This window comes from Diadema antillarum, unplaced genomic scaffold, assembly GCF_040938485.1.
Source record: "Diadema antillarum isolate AM-2024a unplaced genomic scaffold, OU_Dant_1.0 seq00000451_RagTag, whole genome shotgun sequence".
In the NCBI taxonomy this organism is placed as follows: Eukaryota; Metazoa; Echinodermata; class Echinoidea; order Diadematoida; family Diadematidae; genus Diadema; species Diadema antillarum.
Genome location: NW_027271424.1, coordinates 427,728 through 446,850, shown reverse-complemented (window position 1 = coordinate 446,850; position 19,123 = coordinate 427,728). Strand labels below are relative to the sequence as shown.

The window sequence follows — 19,123 nt, the reverse complement described above, 5'->3', positions numbered from 1 at the left end:
CACGTCAGTCATTAACATGAGTTGATCACATTGCAGACCTGCCATTCAATTTGTATACATCCCTCCTTTTCTTCCAGGTATGCAATTTGCTGGTACATTCAACAGCACCAGTGTTTCAGAAGCACTTCTGATTGTAATAAATTATGCATGTCACAAAAGGTGACACAATCTTACCAACAAAGCAAAAACACCATGATAGACAGGACAGTCGTAAAATCTTAATGGAACTACACAGCCTCGTGACACAAACACTCCTCCACTTCTCAGAGCTGCTGCATTCCACCCATTTCAAGTACTGGATACTTACTTACTTGAGTGAAAAGAGAGAAAAATCAAACCATCTGCTCACACATGTCAAAATTTACAGAAAAGGGATATGGTAGAAAGATTGAGCACAGCTTTGTGAGCTAGTGAATGCCTCTCTCTCTAGCAGTAAGACAAGAGCTATTAATTTACCAGGCGAACATCGCAGTCTACACTACACTTCATACTGTAGATTATCACAAACTTGAGTTAACATTCCTACAAAGAGTGAATTTCATGTGAGCACTAGCTGTACAATTGGCTTTTGATAGTAAACAGCTGCACTGGCAGTACAATTGACTTTCAATAGTAAACACACAAGTCACACGAGAGTTGTCACTTTTGCCCTCAAAGACAGAATGTAGTAGAACTGCAAATTGTTTTAGCCTGATAAAACTGTTAATGTCTACAGTAATCCATCAATATCATGAGCTAATTAATGGAATGTACTAATAAACTCAGATGAGCGTTTGTCACGACACTTCCAGCATTCTACAAGATATCTGGTGCAATCTGGAGTATGTGGCATCACTTTTGACCCACGCCAAGTGATCATATCAATTCTACATTTGAACTTACATCCAAGCTATTGTTCACACATTGCGGTATTTGCCCAGGCATGTAATGTTTAGTGACATATATTTAATCCACAGCATTCAATAGCCATTAAGACTTGTGGACTATCAGAATACGGATACACAGTTACACATATTTGTTACTTTGATAGGAAGTATTCAAATGAAGAATCACTCACTTGAACCATCCGGATTTGAGTTTCAAGCACCTTCAGACATTTTTTTTTTCTGTTTGTTTTGAATATGCAGAATCATCATTTCTAATGTATTGTTCAGCCAACAACTACATGCAAAAACATAAAAAGAGGTGTGTGTGTGTGGGGGGGGGGGGGGGGGGGGGGGACGCATATGCTTTCTCATGATGGTTGTCTTGGGTAAGGTATAATTATGATAATGTGCATATACATATTTTCAATCTAAGGGAGCAGGAATCGTGGGAGAAATGAAATAGAGTTGAAGACTCCGCAGTGACAAAGCAATAGTTCAAATCGCCGATCTAGTCCTGTCAATGTCTGCCTGGGCAGAAGGAGGCAAGATAGTCAGAGTCACTGTGAAGCAGGCAGGCCCCAAGCTTCTTCCATTCATCCCGCTCACAAGGCTCACAAGGCTTACAAGGCTGCCGACATTCACGCATCAAACTTAGGCAGCTTCCAATATTAAAGCTATTGGGGAGATGCACGATTGTGGAGTACACGCACCTCAATATGCAACAGCAAGCCCCAAATCAAGCTTTTGAATTCTTTCGTCGGGGCTTGAAGATATAACTTTATTTCTCCAGGAAATGACCTCCTGTAGAATCACAGAGACTTGGCAGCGCAGCACTGCGCAAGCCCCAAATCGAGCTTTTGAATTCTATCCTCGGGGCCTGAAGATATAAGTTTATTTCTTCAGGAAATGACCTCCTGTAGAATCACAGAGACTTGGGGATTACTGCGGACTCGGGTCTCCATCTCCCAGCACCTCGATGCTGCTGTCCGAACACTCCGAGGTGGCCTCGTCGCCGGCGCCCCTTCCCCTGTCCGCCAGGCCGATGATCTCGCGTATCGACGAGGGGAGGTCGTCACACTGCGAGAGCTGAAGGTAGATGCCCTCCGCCTTCTTCAGGATGTCGTCGACGTCGATCTTGAGCGCAAGCTCATTGATGTGCTGGATATTGACAGAAGAGCAAGACAGGTTTTAAAAATCAATATATTCTTCATGAACACCAAACAATGAACTTGTCATATTACATACCTATATGAAATGAAGTATTCCTCTGGCATAGGGCAACATAATAAGAAACATAAATATGGAACAACATAGATTTCAATACCCAGAGGCTATTCACCTGTATGTATGTATGTATGAAATGATATCATTAAAGGCTCCCTCAACCCCAGTTCTTTCCAACAATGAAAGATTAGGACCCTATAAGAGCTATTCTACAACCAGCACAATCACGCCATCAAACAAATCATGTTAAGCCAGTCTAATCAATGCTCTGGATTTTTATATCATGTCTAGACACAAGTGATGTGTAACATACTTGATATACTATTAACGAGTTTCATGTTGTAATACAGTACTCCCCACTTAATCGGGTACCACTTAATCAATAGCCCTCTTTATTGACTTACAAGCTAAAAAACAGTTTCCAATGCATTCTACATTTACCGGATAATTGGGTAGGCTAAGTGGGAATTTTCAAGATTAACCTGATCTATTTCCATAGTTTCCTGTAGAAAGCCTTTCAAATGTGTGTATCTATACAAATCATGAAGACTCTGTGAGGTGCTGAAAGTCAATATAAGGCTTAGGTTCAAATGTAAACATGTTAATTGTGCAGTGTACGACAAATTCGACGTATCACTGGTACAGATACACGCATTTATGCATGCCATTTACAAATCCTTGCACCAGCACCACACACACTCAGTGACACACTAATCACTATAAATGTGCCCATAAGCCATGGCTAGCTCTTGAGAAAAACGAAGGATAAACTATTAAACTCCATTGAGACTCTAACCTTTCTTTAGGCCGTTAATTGAAAAGAAACTTGTGGTCGCCATGAAACAAACGGGGATGCAGCAGAATTTGTCGCAGCATTTGGCTGCATATGCATATAGGAATCTAGCTTCAAATGACAGATGTTTGGAATCATGCATGTTGCTTGATGAGGACTCTGGGGCTGCAAGCAGATTGTTTGCAAAAATTACGCTGCAAACACTACCAGTAACTAAGGCTGTTGTCTGACTTTTGTGATCTGTGGCCGCAAGTGACACACCGTGCTGTGTGTCTGATGCAGAGAGGCGTGTGATTAGTGTGCGGTATCTGTGTTGTGAATGAATTAACATGCTCTCTGGTTAATCGGATACTCCATCCTAATAATTGGGCAAGAAATGCTCTGCCAGACACTACCTGATTAAGTGGAGACCACTGTACTGCCATCTGTGGCCGAGCCAAGCACTCACCTTGAGGATGTCATTGAAGTCGTAGTCTTCCCTCTCCATCACATCCTTCTCACCATTCAAGATGGCCACGCAGAGTAGGAGGTGGAAGTTCTTGCAGGGCAGCTGGGTCCACATGACCTGGGGGATGGAAATACGGGCATAACTTTCACATGACAAACTTAATCTCCTCCTTCATTATCATGTGAACATAGTAGACACCAGAAGTGGGAAAAGCTATATTTTACAAAATGTCACCTTCAATGATATTCATATAAATTACCTGGTAAATCTTGTCTGGAAAAAATACTTGATATTAGATCAGTATATATGTCAAAGTTGAGCTCAAATTTCATATCTGCTTGAAACAAGCAGATGACTGTTTGGTATTGTTGTTTCTGTTTTATACGATTAAGGTTAACAACAAAGGAATATACTGTCTGCTACACAATCATAACAATAATAGTGATTATGATGATGACGATGATGATAATGATGATTATCATCATGATTATCATCATAATAATAACCTAAATAATGATATAATAGCTGAAAGATAAAAACTTATGTGTAAACCATCCCAATGCAATTTTTTTTTTCTTTTTTTTTATCACAGCACTTCACAGATAGGTGGGGGGAAAATTCATTGAATGATCAAAATATGATAAATAAAATATTCCGCTAATGCCACATATCTTATAAAACAGGATGCACTGAATAAACAGAAGAGTGCGCTCACCTCCCACAGTCTCATGATGTCATCCATGGAAAACTCCCTCTTAAAGTGGATCAGCATCCAGCGGAAGCAGAAGTACAGGTTGCTGCTCTCCTTCGATTCTGCCTCGCCCAGAATGAAAACGGGAGGGAGAGAGAAAGACAATATGATAACAATATACAGCCATTACCGGATATTTCCTATCGATGCAAAATGAGCAAAGCAAGGAAACTTGGACGTGTGATTTAAAACAAACCAGAATGATATACACCCATTGACTGAATATTTCCCATCAATGCGAAATGAGCAAAGTATTTAAAGGAAACTATGACGTGTGATTAAAAAATAGCAAAATGGTATCACTTTTCGCTGCACATCATCTTAGGTTGGAGCGAGTCAACTGATTCTTCATCTTTTTCTTTCAACTTTTTCTTTCGATGACAGCCTTTTCTACAGATCTCTGCAATGATTATTCATGACAGAAATGGCTACTGCATGACATGGCGATGAAACAACAAAGTCAAAATACTTCACTGTCCCCAAGGAGATGCTCTCTTGAGCTTTCTAGAAAACAATCTCCCCAATGTTTTGACCTACTTACACACAAGACTAACTTTGCATTGACCACAACCTCTGGTAAAAAAATACTTAGAAATATTTCCCCATAAGAAACTCTACATAATTGAGGTGTTCCAGATAGAGGCCATTCCACATACAGCAAATTAAAAAAAAAAAAGCAAATGTAAATTACATTGTGCAAAATAGCTTTATCCCAAAAAGAAACACCAAAAGCAAATATTGTAAAATAGTTCTGGTACATGTTACAGCTGCAGTTGTGTTCATTAATATTACCCCTGTTGAAGTTAAGGTGCAGTTGTGTTGCTTTTTTTTTTCCACCATCATAGTCATTGCAGTTGTTTCAGCTGTCATAAAAGTGAAAATTGGTTTTTAAAAAAAAAGGCTTGGGACCATGATGCAATACTCACGCAGGTAGCTGTAGAACTTGGGTTCAATGACCTGAAGGAGTGTGTTGAGCTGAATCAGCTGCTTCTTCATGCACTCTTGCTCCATGTCAAAGTTCATGCACTGCACATCAAGACAAATAATTAAGTGGAGACGGTAAAACAATAAAATTCAAAGAAAATGTTTTTGTTTGTTTTGTGAAGTTGCTGAACTTGTCTTTCATTCACAATTGCATGAATAAGAGAACAAATTGAGTATGAATAAAAGAAAAATTGGAAACAAAAAGCACATGACATTTGAAAATTATGCATAAACTCTTTCTATCTGTAGCAGTTAACATAGTTACATCATAACACAATCATGGTGGTTATGTAATCAAACAGGGTATGTTGAAGTGCATGACATAATCTTGTCGCACACAACCAATACTCCATAAATTTTGGTAAGTTCTAGTACACTGGGCAAAAACTAGCATCAATAGACATGGTATTGCCATGCACAAAAACTGATAATCATCAATGTGGCTTTCTGTTATCAAGCTCACAATTTCTATGCTACTGAGCCAGTTTGGATTTCATTTTATGGCAACTGACATTTGTTACCACTCAGCTCAAAACCTACAAAAAAATAGGCCAATATGATTTTCACTTTTCTACATAATTGTACAGAGTACGCTCTAAGCTTTAAAATGATATATAACTTGTTAAAATTGGACCATCTTAACCCATTAAAAAATTGGTTGAAACAAGAGCGAGTTAGGAGGTGCAGATTCAAAGAAAGATAAAGAAAGAGATTTTAATACAGTCAATCAATGAAAACATGTAATATTTCCAAGTAAAAGCAGCACCTGTCCAAAAATATAGTCCAGAAAAACTGCTAATATCTTGATTTCAGGTCTGTTACAATATGTATAAGCCACCAAATTTTGACAGTGGGTAGAAAAAAGGTTACTCTCCCAGGTAAGACAAACGTAACAAATTTGAGTTGGTCGACCACAATGACATGTTTTGGTCAGTTACAAAGAATCCTAGTCTGCAACTTTTTGTGGGCTTTGCGCTGGGTGGTCACATCTGCGAAAGTCTGGCTATCAAACTCACAATTTCGAGGTCATCTAGAAGGCCACAAAGACACCAGAAGGCCTCCACCTCGTCCTCCATGACGATGAGGATCGGTGATAGCAGGTCACTCATCCCTTGGACGTAGCCTGGAGTGGCCAAAGACAAGATGAGAGTCAAGACGATAATGTTTTCTCGAAAGAGAAACTGCTCAAGCTCTACAGGCAGATACATTACACAAGCCAGACTAAAGCCTTCCATGGGGGTACATGCTCTTGACATTTTGTTTGTGTAACAGGTCTAGTAAACACGAACAATATTCTATATATTTTGCTGTGTTCTTGTTTTGCCAATTTCACAAGTCCACTGACATTCCCCAAATTAACAGCCAACACAAATTTGTACCTCAGTATTATCTCAACGGTGGGATATTGCTAATCTTTCTCTTGAAAAGGGATAGTACTTGTTTCTTCTTCCAATCCAGTAGTTCTGAATTGAGAGTTCAACCACTTGCAACCGATTGTCTTTGTAAGCCTGCATTCCCGAAATTTTACACATTTTACACATAGCATATACAGTAGTTATTGGCCAACACACACACAAATACTTTGTGTTTCATCTGCACAATGTCTTTCTTGTGATTTAAGATTCAATAAAAATGTTTCACCACATAGCTAGCTATTACAAACTAATGTGTCAAGTGTCATGAAGTATTAAAAATGGGCTAAACTTTATGACACTGAAAGACTGAGAAGCTGGTATTTTCTGAATAACATGAAATGATGGTGTTCACCACATGCTTATGTGTCAGTTATTGCAGCTGATTGTGGATGCACCAAATTAATTCATTTTGAGAACATCAGTTCTCTGCACTTCAATGGAATGACCCAATCTAAGCACCACAAACATGTGGATTACACAGCAAAATACACGACAGACGATGAAGACAATGAAACAAGTCATGTGATTTCAAAGCAAATTTCTCATCAGACTGTTCTCTCATTATTTCAACTTCCTTCAATGACCACTACCACCACCTACTGTGACAAATGGAACAGTCCAACCCCCACATTACTGTGCGAAGACTTTCATCTGCAGCTGTGTATGGAAACTGTATTACCCTTATCGGTAATAGACAATTAGGTGTCATGTGATGATAAACTAATCACATGATCACCCTACAAACTCACCCAGGTCAAAGTTGTACATGCAGTAGGTCATGAGGATGGAGTACAGGGTGTCCAGGTGTGAGTTGGATTCCCCCTCAAAGTATGGATGAATCCTGTCAGTACGTAGCACGTCTTTCTCTGTAATGAGCAATGCACAAATGTTTTGTTATATAACCATAGGTTCTCGTTCCCACTAGAAATATCACGAATCCTCAACCACAGTATTAAGGGTATTAAAGATAATGCTACTACACATGCTTAACCCGTTGAGGACGAGTCCCGAGTATACTCGGGCAGGGATCAATGGGAAATGCATGTTGAATCAAAATCAGCCCGTCCTCAACGGGTTAAAAGAACAAATCTTGAATGACCCCACTCTTTGGTGATGTACAGGTGGAGTATTTTCAGAAAACACTGGCATGCGCCATGATATACTTATTAATCAGTCAAATACCTCTCATATGACTACAGCCCTGATTTAGTAGGTCAAATGAGTGTGAGCTGTGTAGGGAGAGCTATTTTCATTTTCACAGCAGTGTCCAATTGAAATCATTAAACAAAAATATGATCCAGGAGCCTATATCATTTCTTTCTCTACAAACTTTCCAACAAAAACAAAACAAAAACAAAACAAAAACAAAACATGCATTGCTTCTTTATTTGAAGTGGTATTTGGGCAATATTGATAAAGGTTGAGAACAGGACATTTCAATACCGCAAAATTAATTTCTTTCGGTTTCTATGCATGGCATTTTCAGAGTCACATCATCACAAGATGATTGATGATCATGTCAAATTCTGTTTTTTCCACGCAAATTTATTAAGCAATTGTGAGCATGTTCCAACTGCAATGTCACATCGTCCCACTACCTGTAAAAATTTATATGTGCATACTGTTGTGAAGCTTTTTGAAATCAAATTATCCAGGACAATAAGAAGAGCTGTAGAATAACATCGGTTCAGACTAATTTGATTGAAATTATAACGAATCAGATGAAATGGAGTCAAATTCAACAGTTCCCTTTTTTTTTTTTGTACTACATTTGCACACAGGGAAACGGTTTTGAATAAAAATAATCACATTCCTGCTGAGAAAAATGTGGTTGTTGCCATGGTGACTCACCTATGATGCTCTTTCTGTCTCTGAGCATGGCAAACCTCTTCTCCTGGGCCTCCGTTACTGTCTTCCATTGTGCCTTCATGCAGAAATACTCGTCCCTGCAAACACGACAAAGAAAAAAGAGAGAAAGAAAGATTGTTTTACATGTCACACAAAACCACTCCATGAAGGTATGGATTATTGCATTGAGGGATTTTTGGCAGTTCAAAATAGCAATGACTATTACACTTTCTACGAAAGAAAGGATCAATTATAACTTTGGGATCCCTGCAATTAATCTTACCCTAAAATTATCTTCAGTCCTGCAGCTGTCACTCTACATGAGTATTTGGGAGAGACTGCAAGGGCCATGTCTGTCTCCTTTCTCAAACAGCACAGACTGAAATAATTGATACTTTCAGATGAGGACCTACTGCTCTGCACTCCACTATTATCTATCTAAATTGAGACTGGTACGTGACCACGTTTACCTAAATCTATTTGAATGAATTAAGGAACTTAAAGTGATTGAATTTCTGTCATCTGCAGACCTTTTTTAGTCAATATTTCTTGGGGTTAAATGGAAAAACAGATCATTTGGGCATCCAAACCACCCTATCACATTAAAAAGGCGACCCTAGCTGAACATGCTGACTCACTCTTTCTTCCTCCGAAGGCTCTGCCTCTCCTTTGACGTGGAGTTCCAAGGGTAATACCTCAGCAGGAACTTCCATGCTTCCTTTCGCAATGACGGGACAAGACCCTGGGAATATGAAACAGAGAAATGAGATGCACAGGGTCACTCATATAATCATCATGACATGTCCCAGCTCTAGCCATAAAATTTGATATATGATGTGGAAGAATTTATGAGGTGGACACATCATCACCGCATCTAATGTGTAAATGTGACTCTGGCCAGTATCGCGTTTACATGACAGCTTGCAAAGCTGGAATAGTTCACACCTCTCATTGCATTGCATTATAAACAATGTGTGGACTTTTTCTAAACAAGGCAAGTGCCATAATGTGTCTCGCCCATTTGTGTATAAGAAATTGCACACGAATAGGATATCAACTGATAAAAAAAAGAGGTATCACAGATAAAAAGAGATACAAAAGAGTAAAAATTTATGGCAAAAAAGGAACGTGCCATAAAAACTTAACATTGAGCCCTTAAAGTTTGTTGACCCCTGCCTGTGACCTTTGACCTTGTGGTGACCATCCACTCCCCAAGGGACATCTACCATCCAAGTTCAGTCACAAATAGAGTTATGGATCAAAAGCTATAACCCGTAATAGAAACGTGCCATAAAAACTTAACATTGGGCTCTAAGAATTTGTTGACCCCTGCATGTGACCTTTGACCTCGTGGTGATCATCCACTCCCCAAGGGACATCTACCATCCAAATTTGGTAACAAACGGACCTATGGATCAAAAGTTATGACCCATAATAGAAACGCGCCATAAAAACTTAACATTGGGCTCTAAAAGTTCGTTGACCCTTGCTTGTGACCTTTGACCTTGTGGTGACCATCCACTCCCCAAGGGAGATCTACCATCCAAGTTTGGTCACAAATGGAGTTATGGATCAAAAGTTATGACCCATAATAGAACGCGCCATAAAAACTTAACATTGGGCTCTAAAAGTTTGTTGACCCCGCCTGTGACCTTTGACCGAGTGGTGACCATCCATTCCCCCAAGGGACATATACCATCCAAGTTTGGTCACAAATGGAGTTATGGATCAAAAGTTATGACTCATAATAAAAATGCGCCATAAAAACTTAACATTGGGCCCTAAAGTTCATTGACCCCTGCCTGTGAGATTTGACCTTGAGGTGACCTTCATATATGGTAAAATGTGAAACTTTGTATGACCCCTCTTCCCTCGAAGTTTGATTGCAATTGAAGCCCAGAGTAAAGAGTTATTGAAGTTTTTGTAGCGTTACGGACAGACGAAGGACAGACGGACGACTGACGGACAGACGCCACAGGCGATCCCTTAGTCTCCCCACACCTCCGGTGGGCTCGACGAAAAGCTGGAACTAACGACTCTCCTCACCCCTCCAAATATCCTCTGCATGACACTCTTGACGTTTGTAATCCTGCCCTCTTTGTCAATGAAGCTGTTCCACTCCAGCAGGTCGACAGGTTTCTGGCGCTCCACCTCTGGCCTCGAGCACAGCCGAATCTGATGAGAAGATAACAGCATTGAAGACATATCACAGCATACAGAACATACACGTACAACAGCAAGTGGACATGCACATGATAGTGTCAAACATTTTTGAACAATTATAGTGACAAACAGTTTTGACAACCTATTTCTTTCTCACAATAATTTTCGAGTCTAAAGGAAATATGGCATCGATGAAGTACCATGCTTTTTTTTTTTTTTGTAATGGGAACACCAAGTCTGAGAAATGCCATGATTTGTTTTGAGATATCCAGTAACAGTTCGTATGCATGCCTGTGGAATATGACTTTTATGCGCAACCTCGGGAAGATGTGCTGGTCTAACTTGTGTCATTTCAGTTACCACAGACATTCTTCTTTCAGGAAGTCTATCATCGGAATGAGCATTTACAAGCACTGCCGTATATGGGACAATGACATGGTACTGAATTTGAATATTAATATTGATGTGTACGATGAAACGTATTATCACAGTCATCTGGAAGTGAGGGGTGGGGGGGGGGGGTGGGGATTCAATTCACTGCCCACTCACAATGTTAATAAATTTCAGCTGGCTGTATTGACAATTCAGAATCTCTGGCTATGTACACAACAATTTATCAGCTTCACACAACGATAATTCTCTGGTCACAATCATAGCAAACAAATCTATGATTATGCTTGCAGCCAACCCAACTCCCTCCTCACACCAGGATTCCATTCACCGACACCCTTACCTGGGATTGCGAGATGAGTTCGTAGCCCTGCTCCGCCTGGAGGTTGACGCTCAGCCCCTCCAGGTCCGGCATTAGGTCCCCGTACTCGTCTGCCGGCCGCATGGTGTTCGTTGGCATCAGGAGGGCATCCTTCAGGAAGTTGGTCACCTTGGAGAAGCCACCCATCGTCATGGATACCGGATCTTTCACAAATTTCTGGATACCAGAAAATAATCAAATATGGACTGGTGTAATTTCTGATGAAAGCTGATTAATTTCATGCCTGTCTAGGAACAAAGCAAAAGCACAAACATATCATTCCTATTCAATGAACAAAAGAAAGCAGTGGTCACAAGAAACAAACTAAATTTCATGAGTGACTCTCTTGAACTATATAAAGCAAAGCAGACTAATTTGATGGAATGTACAGCAACTACAAAAACTTTTTCTCCCCCCAATGGAGACTTACGGAAACATAGTGTGATGATGTCTCCCCAAGGATTTGCAGTTCATTGAATGAGCGTGAGAGGGCGGCCGTGTCATTTGGTGTCACGATGTAGAGTCTTGTGTCATTGGGGGATCTGGAACATAAGAAATGAAACTAACCTCATTGCAGACCTTCATTACAAGCACAACTTAGTGTTGGGTAGACCACAATTTCTGACATATGAATTAGGGGTCTATAATTTCACTGAAAATTTACCAATGGTTACACTAAAAGATACAATCATTGCCTCCTGCTTGTTTTGTTTCCTGTATTTTGTGAACAAGCAGGGGGTAACTAAAAATACATGTGTGCATGCGTGTATGTGTACTGTACTGCGTTAAGCATTTAAGGCTAACACAATCCATCATGTAACAATACTCTCATTTCCTCATTTTCAGCTACAGAAACAAAACGACTGATAGGAGGATCATTTCCTGCACCCACTGATTGGAAAGATACCATCAAATTTCTCATGATATCCATCAGCAATTGTTCTGCATTTCTACTGTACATGTAAATACATCTCTTCCAATAATGGTCAATCAAACTTACACAGATGCACTGTTTTCTTTCTTTTTTTTAAACATACATACATGTGACAATCTTCCTTTTCTTGAAAATGATGGGCCCAATTTCATGTTCATTGTTTAAAATTTTTATCAACAGTAATGCAAACTTTGACCTTTGGTCTTTCACTCCAGTCATTTCAAGCAGATACTGTAAAACAAGGAATGTTAGCAAGCATTTCAATTTCGTGAATTTCGCGAGAGCCAAGATTCGCAAAATTAAAATGCACGCGAAAGTCCTTGTCTACACTATGCATTGAGTGTTAGAGGCAACTCGTGAATATTTCATGCTGCAAAAAAGGCCGTCGGCTCCAATTTGCGAAAATTTCACACCACAAAAATATCGTGTTTTGCAGTATTTGGCTCAAAGTTGAAGCCTTCAGGCATGCCATAAAATTACCACTGGAGAACCCTCGCTGAAGTTGACTGAAAGTGATATTTTTTTTTAGCCAAAGTTCAGTAACCTTTGACCTTCAACCCTGAGGGATTCACCCAAGTTCCAATCAACGCATAGATGCACTTCAAGTAGCATATCTATGCCATGTACCATGTAATACACCAGAGACTTTTTTTCAATCACAAGTTCTAGGGAATATATTGTACATAGACTGATAATTAAAAACATATATGCATACACACACATGAAAATACCTTCCTTTCCTCAAAAGTCTCACACACATTTTTATTTATCTCGGAACTCCCCTACAATTGACACACTTGAATAAAAAAATCACTCTTCCAGATTCTTTCTCATAAAGACCCGGCAAAGTGGGGATACCATGAAGTGGGAAGGCTGGCCCAGCATGGATGTATTCGAGATTCCCCGTAACAAATTGTGTATGGCTTCATCACTGATCTCTGTATAAGTACACACACAGCGAAAGAATTTCGACTAGATAGTTTGCCATATATCACCGACGAGGGTATGGTGCTGTATGCAACAATGCACGTATTTGCCGACCAGTGCTATTTTCAGTGGTTTCGAATGTATCCACGTGGGCAGCGAATGAATCAGCCAGCCATGAATCCTCACACTACCAGATCTTTAGCTTTCAGGCAGTTGCTTACGGCAGAGAAAGACAGTTGGCACTCACTTTGTCAGCATGACATATTTCTCTATGGTATGGACTAGGGCTGAGCTGCCGCCGTCATGAAAGTGGAGCGGGGGCATGGCTACGTTGTCCTTGAGGGTGAAGACGAGGTAGGACCAGCCGAGGTTCTGCTTGGACCGCCGGATGGTCTTGACGTCCGACAGGGAGAAGCTCATGGCGTACTTGCTCTTCCGAGGAGCCATGGCTCCAGATGTAGGGGGATTCACCACCACGTTCTCATCTTTCAAAAAACAAACAAACAAGACGAGCCAATCAATAAACAAATCATTTGAACACCAAGAAAAAAAAAGAAGATTATACTAACTCATAAGCCAATGGTCAGGTAAAGTTTCAGAGAAATAGAAAAATATGGTGAAAAGGATATTTTAGTACATTTGACATTCTCAGAAACTATGAATTCAATTCAAAGCCAGTGAACAGAAAAGAATTTCCATACATCATAACTGATACTCCTTTCATGTTTAACTGTAAAAATAATCTAATTTCTGTGTTTAGAGTAAAGACTTAAGTTCTGCATACCCGCTGCTCGAGCGTCCCGCTGGTAGCTGACCGTGTTGACCATTGTCCAGTCCTGGTCTGGTTGCGGAAGGTTGAAGCTGCCCTCTTGAATGGGAATCCACTCCACATACTCCCCCCGTTTCTGTAAGAGCATATTGTTGCCATCCTGAAAATTTAGTTTGGATGGTCAAGAAAACAAGATGGATTGCCGGACAAGAGGCAAAATCCATGCGGCACACACGCCCTATCACCATTCTCCATGCAGATCATAGTGATCACCCAGTGAACAATTACATGATGTACCTTCATGCAAAGTGCAGGGCTTTTGAGTCGTTCTACAAATTATATCAATCAGAGCTGCATAAGTACATTGTTTTAGTCCAACAAAGGCTTCTCAGGAAGTGGCTTTTAATAAAATGCAGGACAGTCAATTCAAGTAGTGAACTTGCGCGATAACATTTTAACAAGAGTATACAAATTGCCACTTAACTTTTTAGCGTCCCACAGTTCTACACATTGATATCACTCTTTCACTTCCAAAATGCCAATGATACCAAAATCATATGGGGATGATGATGATGATGCTGGGGATGATGATGATGATGATGATGATGATGATGATGATTATGATGATGATGATGATGATGATGATGATGATGATGATGATGAGGATGGTTATTACAATAATTAATGCTGATGACTGATGATGATGATGATGATGATGATGATGATGATGATGAGGATGATGAGGATGGTTATTACAATAATTAATGCTGATGACAAGGATAACGATTTTTGAAAGATTGCATCTACCCATCTCTCGTATGAGAGATGACTGCCGAAAATTCATCATAAAGACATGTATGAAGAATGACGAACCTTTTTAACGAGTTGTACTCTTCCTTCCAGTAGCACATCATCATCGGAATCTCCATGAGTGGTGTGAATGAAGACCCCTTTCTGCTGGAACACCACCTGATAATGCAAAGCATACAAATATTGAGATATGAATAAAAGGTATGATACAAATCAACAACCCTAGCCAAGAATTACTGTACATGTAGCAGCACTGGAATTATAGATCAATAATGGATTACCGATTCAAAACGACAAAGCTGTGCCTATGAGATTTATAACTACATTTTAAGCTCTTGCTTTTTGTGTAAAAACATGAACTATCAGACACACCAGAGTTGTTTCATGCTGACAGATTCACAAAAGGTTCATAATCGAACTTACACAGCAGTGCAGTGTTTGCTGTCACTGCTGCTGCAGGAATGGAAATTAGCATTGATTAGTCAACAGCATCATGATACTCGAGAGCCTTTTTTCAAGCATCCCGTCATCTACACTCAAACCACAGAATACAGCTATCTCATGATCATGTGTTACATGTGTGCAACTTTCATGAACATGCCAATGCAGCACGGTACAATGTATAAACTCTGCATTGATCATAATCGATATAACAATAGATTAATTTCATGCGAAGGAAATTGTCTTTCTTCCATCTGGTGAGAAACAGATAAGGCTGCACAACTTTTGCTGCACATATTAAAATATACAGTCAGTCATCAATGAATTGGTGACTTTGAAGTCCAGCAGAAACATACTATATAAACGAAATAATCTATGACTAAACACAGCTGGTTCCCTGTATTCTAACGAGAATTTCTGGTTTGGTTATTGTAGAAATCATTATCATTATTTTAAAGATATCACAACTATCTTTACAATACAGTCAGTCATCAATGCATCTGGTGACTTTGAAATCAAACATGAAACACAGTGTAAAAACTAAGTAACTTATAATTATATGTAAACACAGCTAGTTCCCTGTACACATGGGGATTTCTGGTTTGGTAATTATGAGTGTCACTGTGCAAGAGTGAAGAAGCATCACGTCTTCTCTGGCAGAGATGGCATGTCAATATGGTCCTTGGTCGGCACTAATGTACTTTTGTATCCACGTTGATAACTCAATTTCTACCAAACCAAATGGCTCCAAAATCACAGGAAATACTAAATAGCTTTATATTCCTGGGGGTGTTTCACAAAGCTGTTCTTAAAGTTGAGAAGGACTTAAGAACAACTGGTGATCAGTTCTTGAGCTGAATTATTGAGATTTTGATAAGTATATCACATAAGAACTGATCATCAGTCGTTCTTAAGCCCTTCTTAACTTTAAGAACAGCTTTGTGAAACACTCCCTGATCACTCACATAAATTTGAACTAAATAGGTTGTCGGGAAGCATTGATATTGACCTCAACTTCCATGCTGCCACTCAAAACAACTCACTCCAAGAACAATCACCACATACCTCTGCCTGCACAATCTGAAACTGAAGTTTAATGTAGCCATCTAATATCATGCGACGTATTTTTGACGTGAAGGCATATTGGTCCCGGAGCAAATAATCAATGTGCATGTACCGGTTCTAGTAAAAAATGGCAAGTTGAAAGAAGTTGGTTGAGAAATGTGCATATCATGTGTGTCCATGTGGTGTGCCTCTGCTCTGTCTGTATGCACAGTTCTGAGAGTGTCTGTAGACTCTATGCAGTATGTGTTTGTGAACTTTGCTTTGTGTGCACTTTAGGAACTGAATTCAGAACCAACTTCCAATTCTATTCAACTTACCATTTTTATTCATTTGTGTACCGATTTTTAACTCCCTGTTATATGAAAATTGCAAGATACTGTAAACTTATGTCACATAATATTAGAATACAAGACGGAACACTTCAGTTCTAGTCCTCGTAGGGACTTGTAAATTGTAGAATCTATAGATTCTAGACTAGTAAAATTAATGTGGTAAATTGTTATCTAGAACGAAGTCTAGAACCTCTGAGCTCTGTTGCTAGAGATGGAATAAAAATAAAATACAAACAAATGGAACCTGTGGCTGTGGACCCATGGGTGTGGGAACTCACACATTTAGACATGCATCTCAGTTGACCTTAGGTCACCTAGCAATGGAATGCATGGCGATGATTTAGTCTACTTGGAAAATTCTGAGAGTTCACTAACGGTCGTCACGAATAAGAAATGTCTAGAATCTAAGTCATGATGATGAATTATGAATGTGGTGTGAAGCTATTGACAGATATAACATGAATATAAAGGTACGGGACTACCAGTAACTTGTTCGAACCCACTCTACCACTCATTCGTACATTTCCAACACTAATCATTACCTCCAGCACTTTGTTTCTTCGTAAACGTCTCATCTCTCGTAAAAAACTTGTATCGCGTGTCAAGTCAGGAACTTACCTCAGACACAATGTCAGTATTTGCCGGAATTGCCATATCTTCGTAATTCCTTGGATCTCGTAGTGTAAATATAATGACGTTTCAACACAAGTTGAACGATGACGTCATGCCTCTGATAAGGCTGTGATGTGCGCCACATCAGCTGATCATGAATACTCGTATTTACACAATCTGGATGGGGTGATCAGCCCCAAAACAAACCCTTTTCTCAGAACTCACACATTCTATCTTGATATTTATGACACTACTTGATAAAAACGAAAACAAAACAAAAATGAATCATCTGTGCGAGTACTTGATTCATAATGACAAAACAACAACAATTAATAAACACGTTAGGGTACGGTAAGCAGAAAAAGAAATACTAGCACTTAGTAGCAGTAGGCCTAATGATAGTTTCAGAAAACATATATTATGTCACAAAGCTATACAGCTTGTGGTATCAAGATGAAAACACAACAAACAAACAAACAAACAAACAAATATCTGGAGTGAGCATCTGTAGGGACCTATCACTAATCACGGTTGTCTTCACTCACGTGACATTCAATTAAAGATGCATTATGAATCTAAGCAGGTGATACACGTATACTAGCTCATATTGGCTCCACTAGGTCATATTTCACTCAAATTAGTGATACAAAAAGTTGCAGTGTCTGCATAGGCGTATATTTGATATAAGAGAATAACTTTTCCTCATGAACTGGAAAAGAGAATATCATAATTATGACTGTAGGACCTACATGAAAAGTACCCCCAAAAAATGAGCAATTTCGGAAAGAAAAAAAAATCTAAGTGTTTGGAAAAATAACTAATATATGTAGGCTCTACATAATCAGTTTTCATGTATTAATCTTATAGTGAAGATTTAAATGAAAATAAATGAGCATTCTCAAGTGCTTTGCTGCATGCTACACTGCAGCTACTACTACTGCAAAAGTGGATATTTTATGAGGTATGGTTAAAAACAAATCTTGATACTAATAAATGTCAACCTACCACATAACCTGAACATAACCTGAAAAGTTGGTAAAAAGTTCCAAAGAGCAATAGGGAATTGAGGTACACTGTACTTGTGTGAAACATGTATTTCCACGGGCAGAAATGATTCCTAAATAATGCACACTTTTCTTTTTTATTTTGATCTCTTGTCAGGACATAAAAATACTCATAATCTTTCGGGGATCCTCATGCAGAATCCGTCGAGTGAAGTGGCGGCTCTGTTAAGACACCTCCGAACAGAAGTCTAAAATAGGTCATGTGGCAATTATATTGCCAGCATGAACAAACTTAAAGGGAAATTCCAGACCAGTTTAAAGTTAGTCTAAAAAGAAAGAATAAAATTTCATGAGCACAACACTAAGTATTTGATCAAAATTGGATGAAAATTAGTTAAGTTTGGAACTAACTTTTTTTTGTTATTATTATTACTATCATTACTGTGTATATATACCTTGATATGTTTGATTATTTGCATTTGTTGGTTGACTCTCACTTTAACTTTGTTGCCTCCTCTTGGTACACTTTATTAGGGCTCCTTGTTTGCTCAGCCCCACCCCCTGCTTCCCCCTGTTGTTGCTACATGTATTTCATTCTTTTCCTTTCTTTATTCCTCTGTTGTTCCTTATCTTGTTTGATGTTGCCCCCCTATTCATCCCTTTCCTTCACTGGTTGATCATTACTGACCCTCCTCTGCCTTTTATCTGTCCACCCTCCTGCTCTAATCCCCCTCCCTTTACCTGTTGGGCTCCTTGCCCATGACCTCCTACCCTCTCCTTTTGTTTTCTTTGTTTTGTGTCCCTAGCCTGTCCCTGACTGTTTTTGTTGCGTGAAGTCCTTATTATGTGATTGCTTTCCCTGCCCGTTTGTTATTTTGCCTCTGATGAAAATTCTGCTAGGATCAAAAGCTCAGGTCCCTTTAGACTCCAAGTTAGAAACTGGTTACATTTGGCTGAATTATACAAATATTTCTTGAACTGTAGAT

General features: G+C 39.3%; 1 protein-coding gene across 1 annotated transcript; it reads right to left on the bottom strand.

The window, feature by feature from the left end:
* Nucleotides 1–1,805: 1,805 nt before the first annotated feature.
* On the bottom strand, nucleotides 1,806–17,243 carry LOC139732811 (TBC1 domain family member 15-like). Its single transcript, XM_071643653.1, has 15 exons — nucleotides 17,140–17,243; nucleotides 14,747–14,842; nucleotides 13,889–14,033; nucleotides 13,352–13,589; nucleotides 11,674–11,785; nucleotides 11,226–11,420; nucleotides 10,376–10,504; nucleotides 8,968–9,071; nucleotides 8,333–8,427; nucleotides 7,231–7,347; nucleotides 6,083–6,189; nucleotides 5,009–5,108; nucleotides 4,047–4,144; nucleotides 3,332–3,448; nucleotides 1,806–2,024 (listed from the first exon to the last, which is right to left on the bottom strand). Exons 1-15 carry the CDS (start codon nucleotides 17,173–17,175, stop codon nucleotides 1,806–1,808), a joined length of 1,908 nt encoding a protein of 635 aa, XP_071499754.1. The 5' UTR covers nucleotides 17,176–17,243.
* Between the last annotated feature and the right edge of the window lie 1,880 nt (nucleotides 17,244–19,123).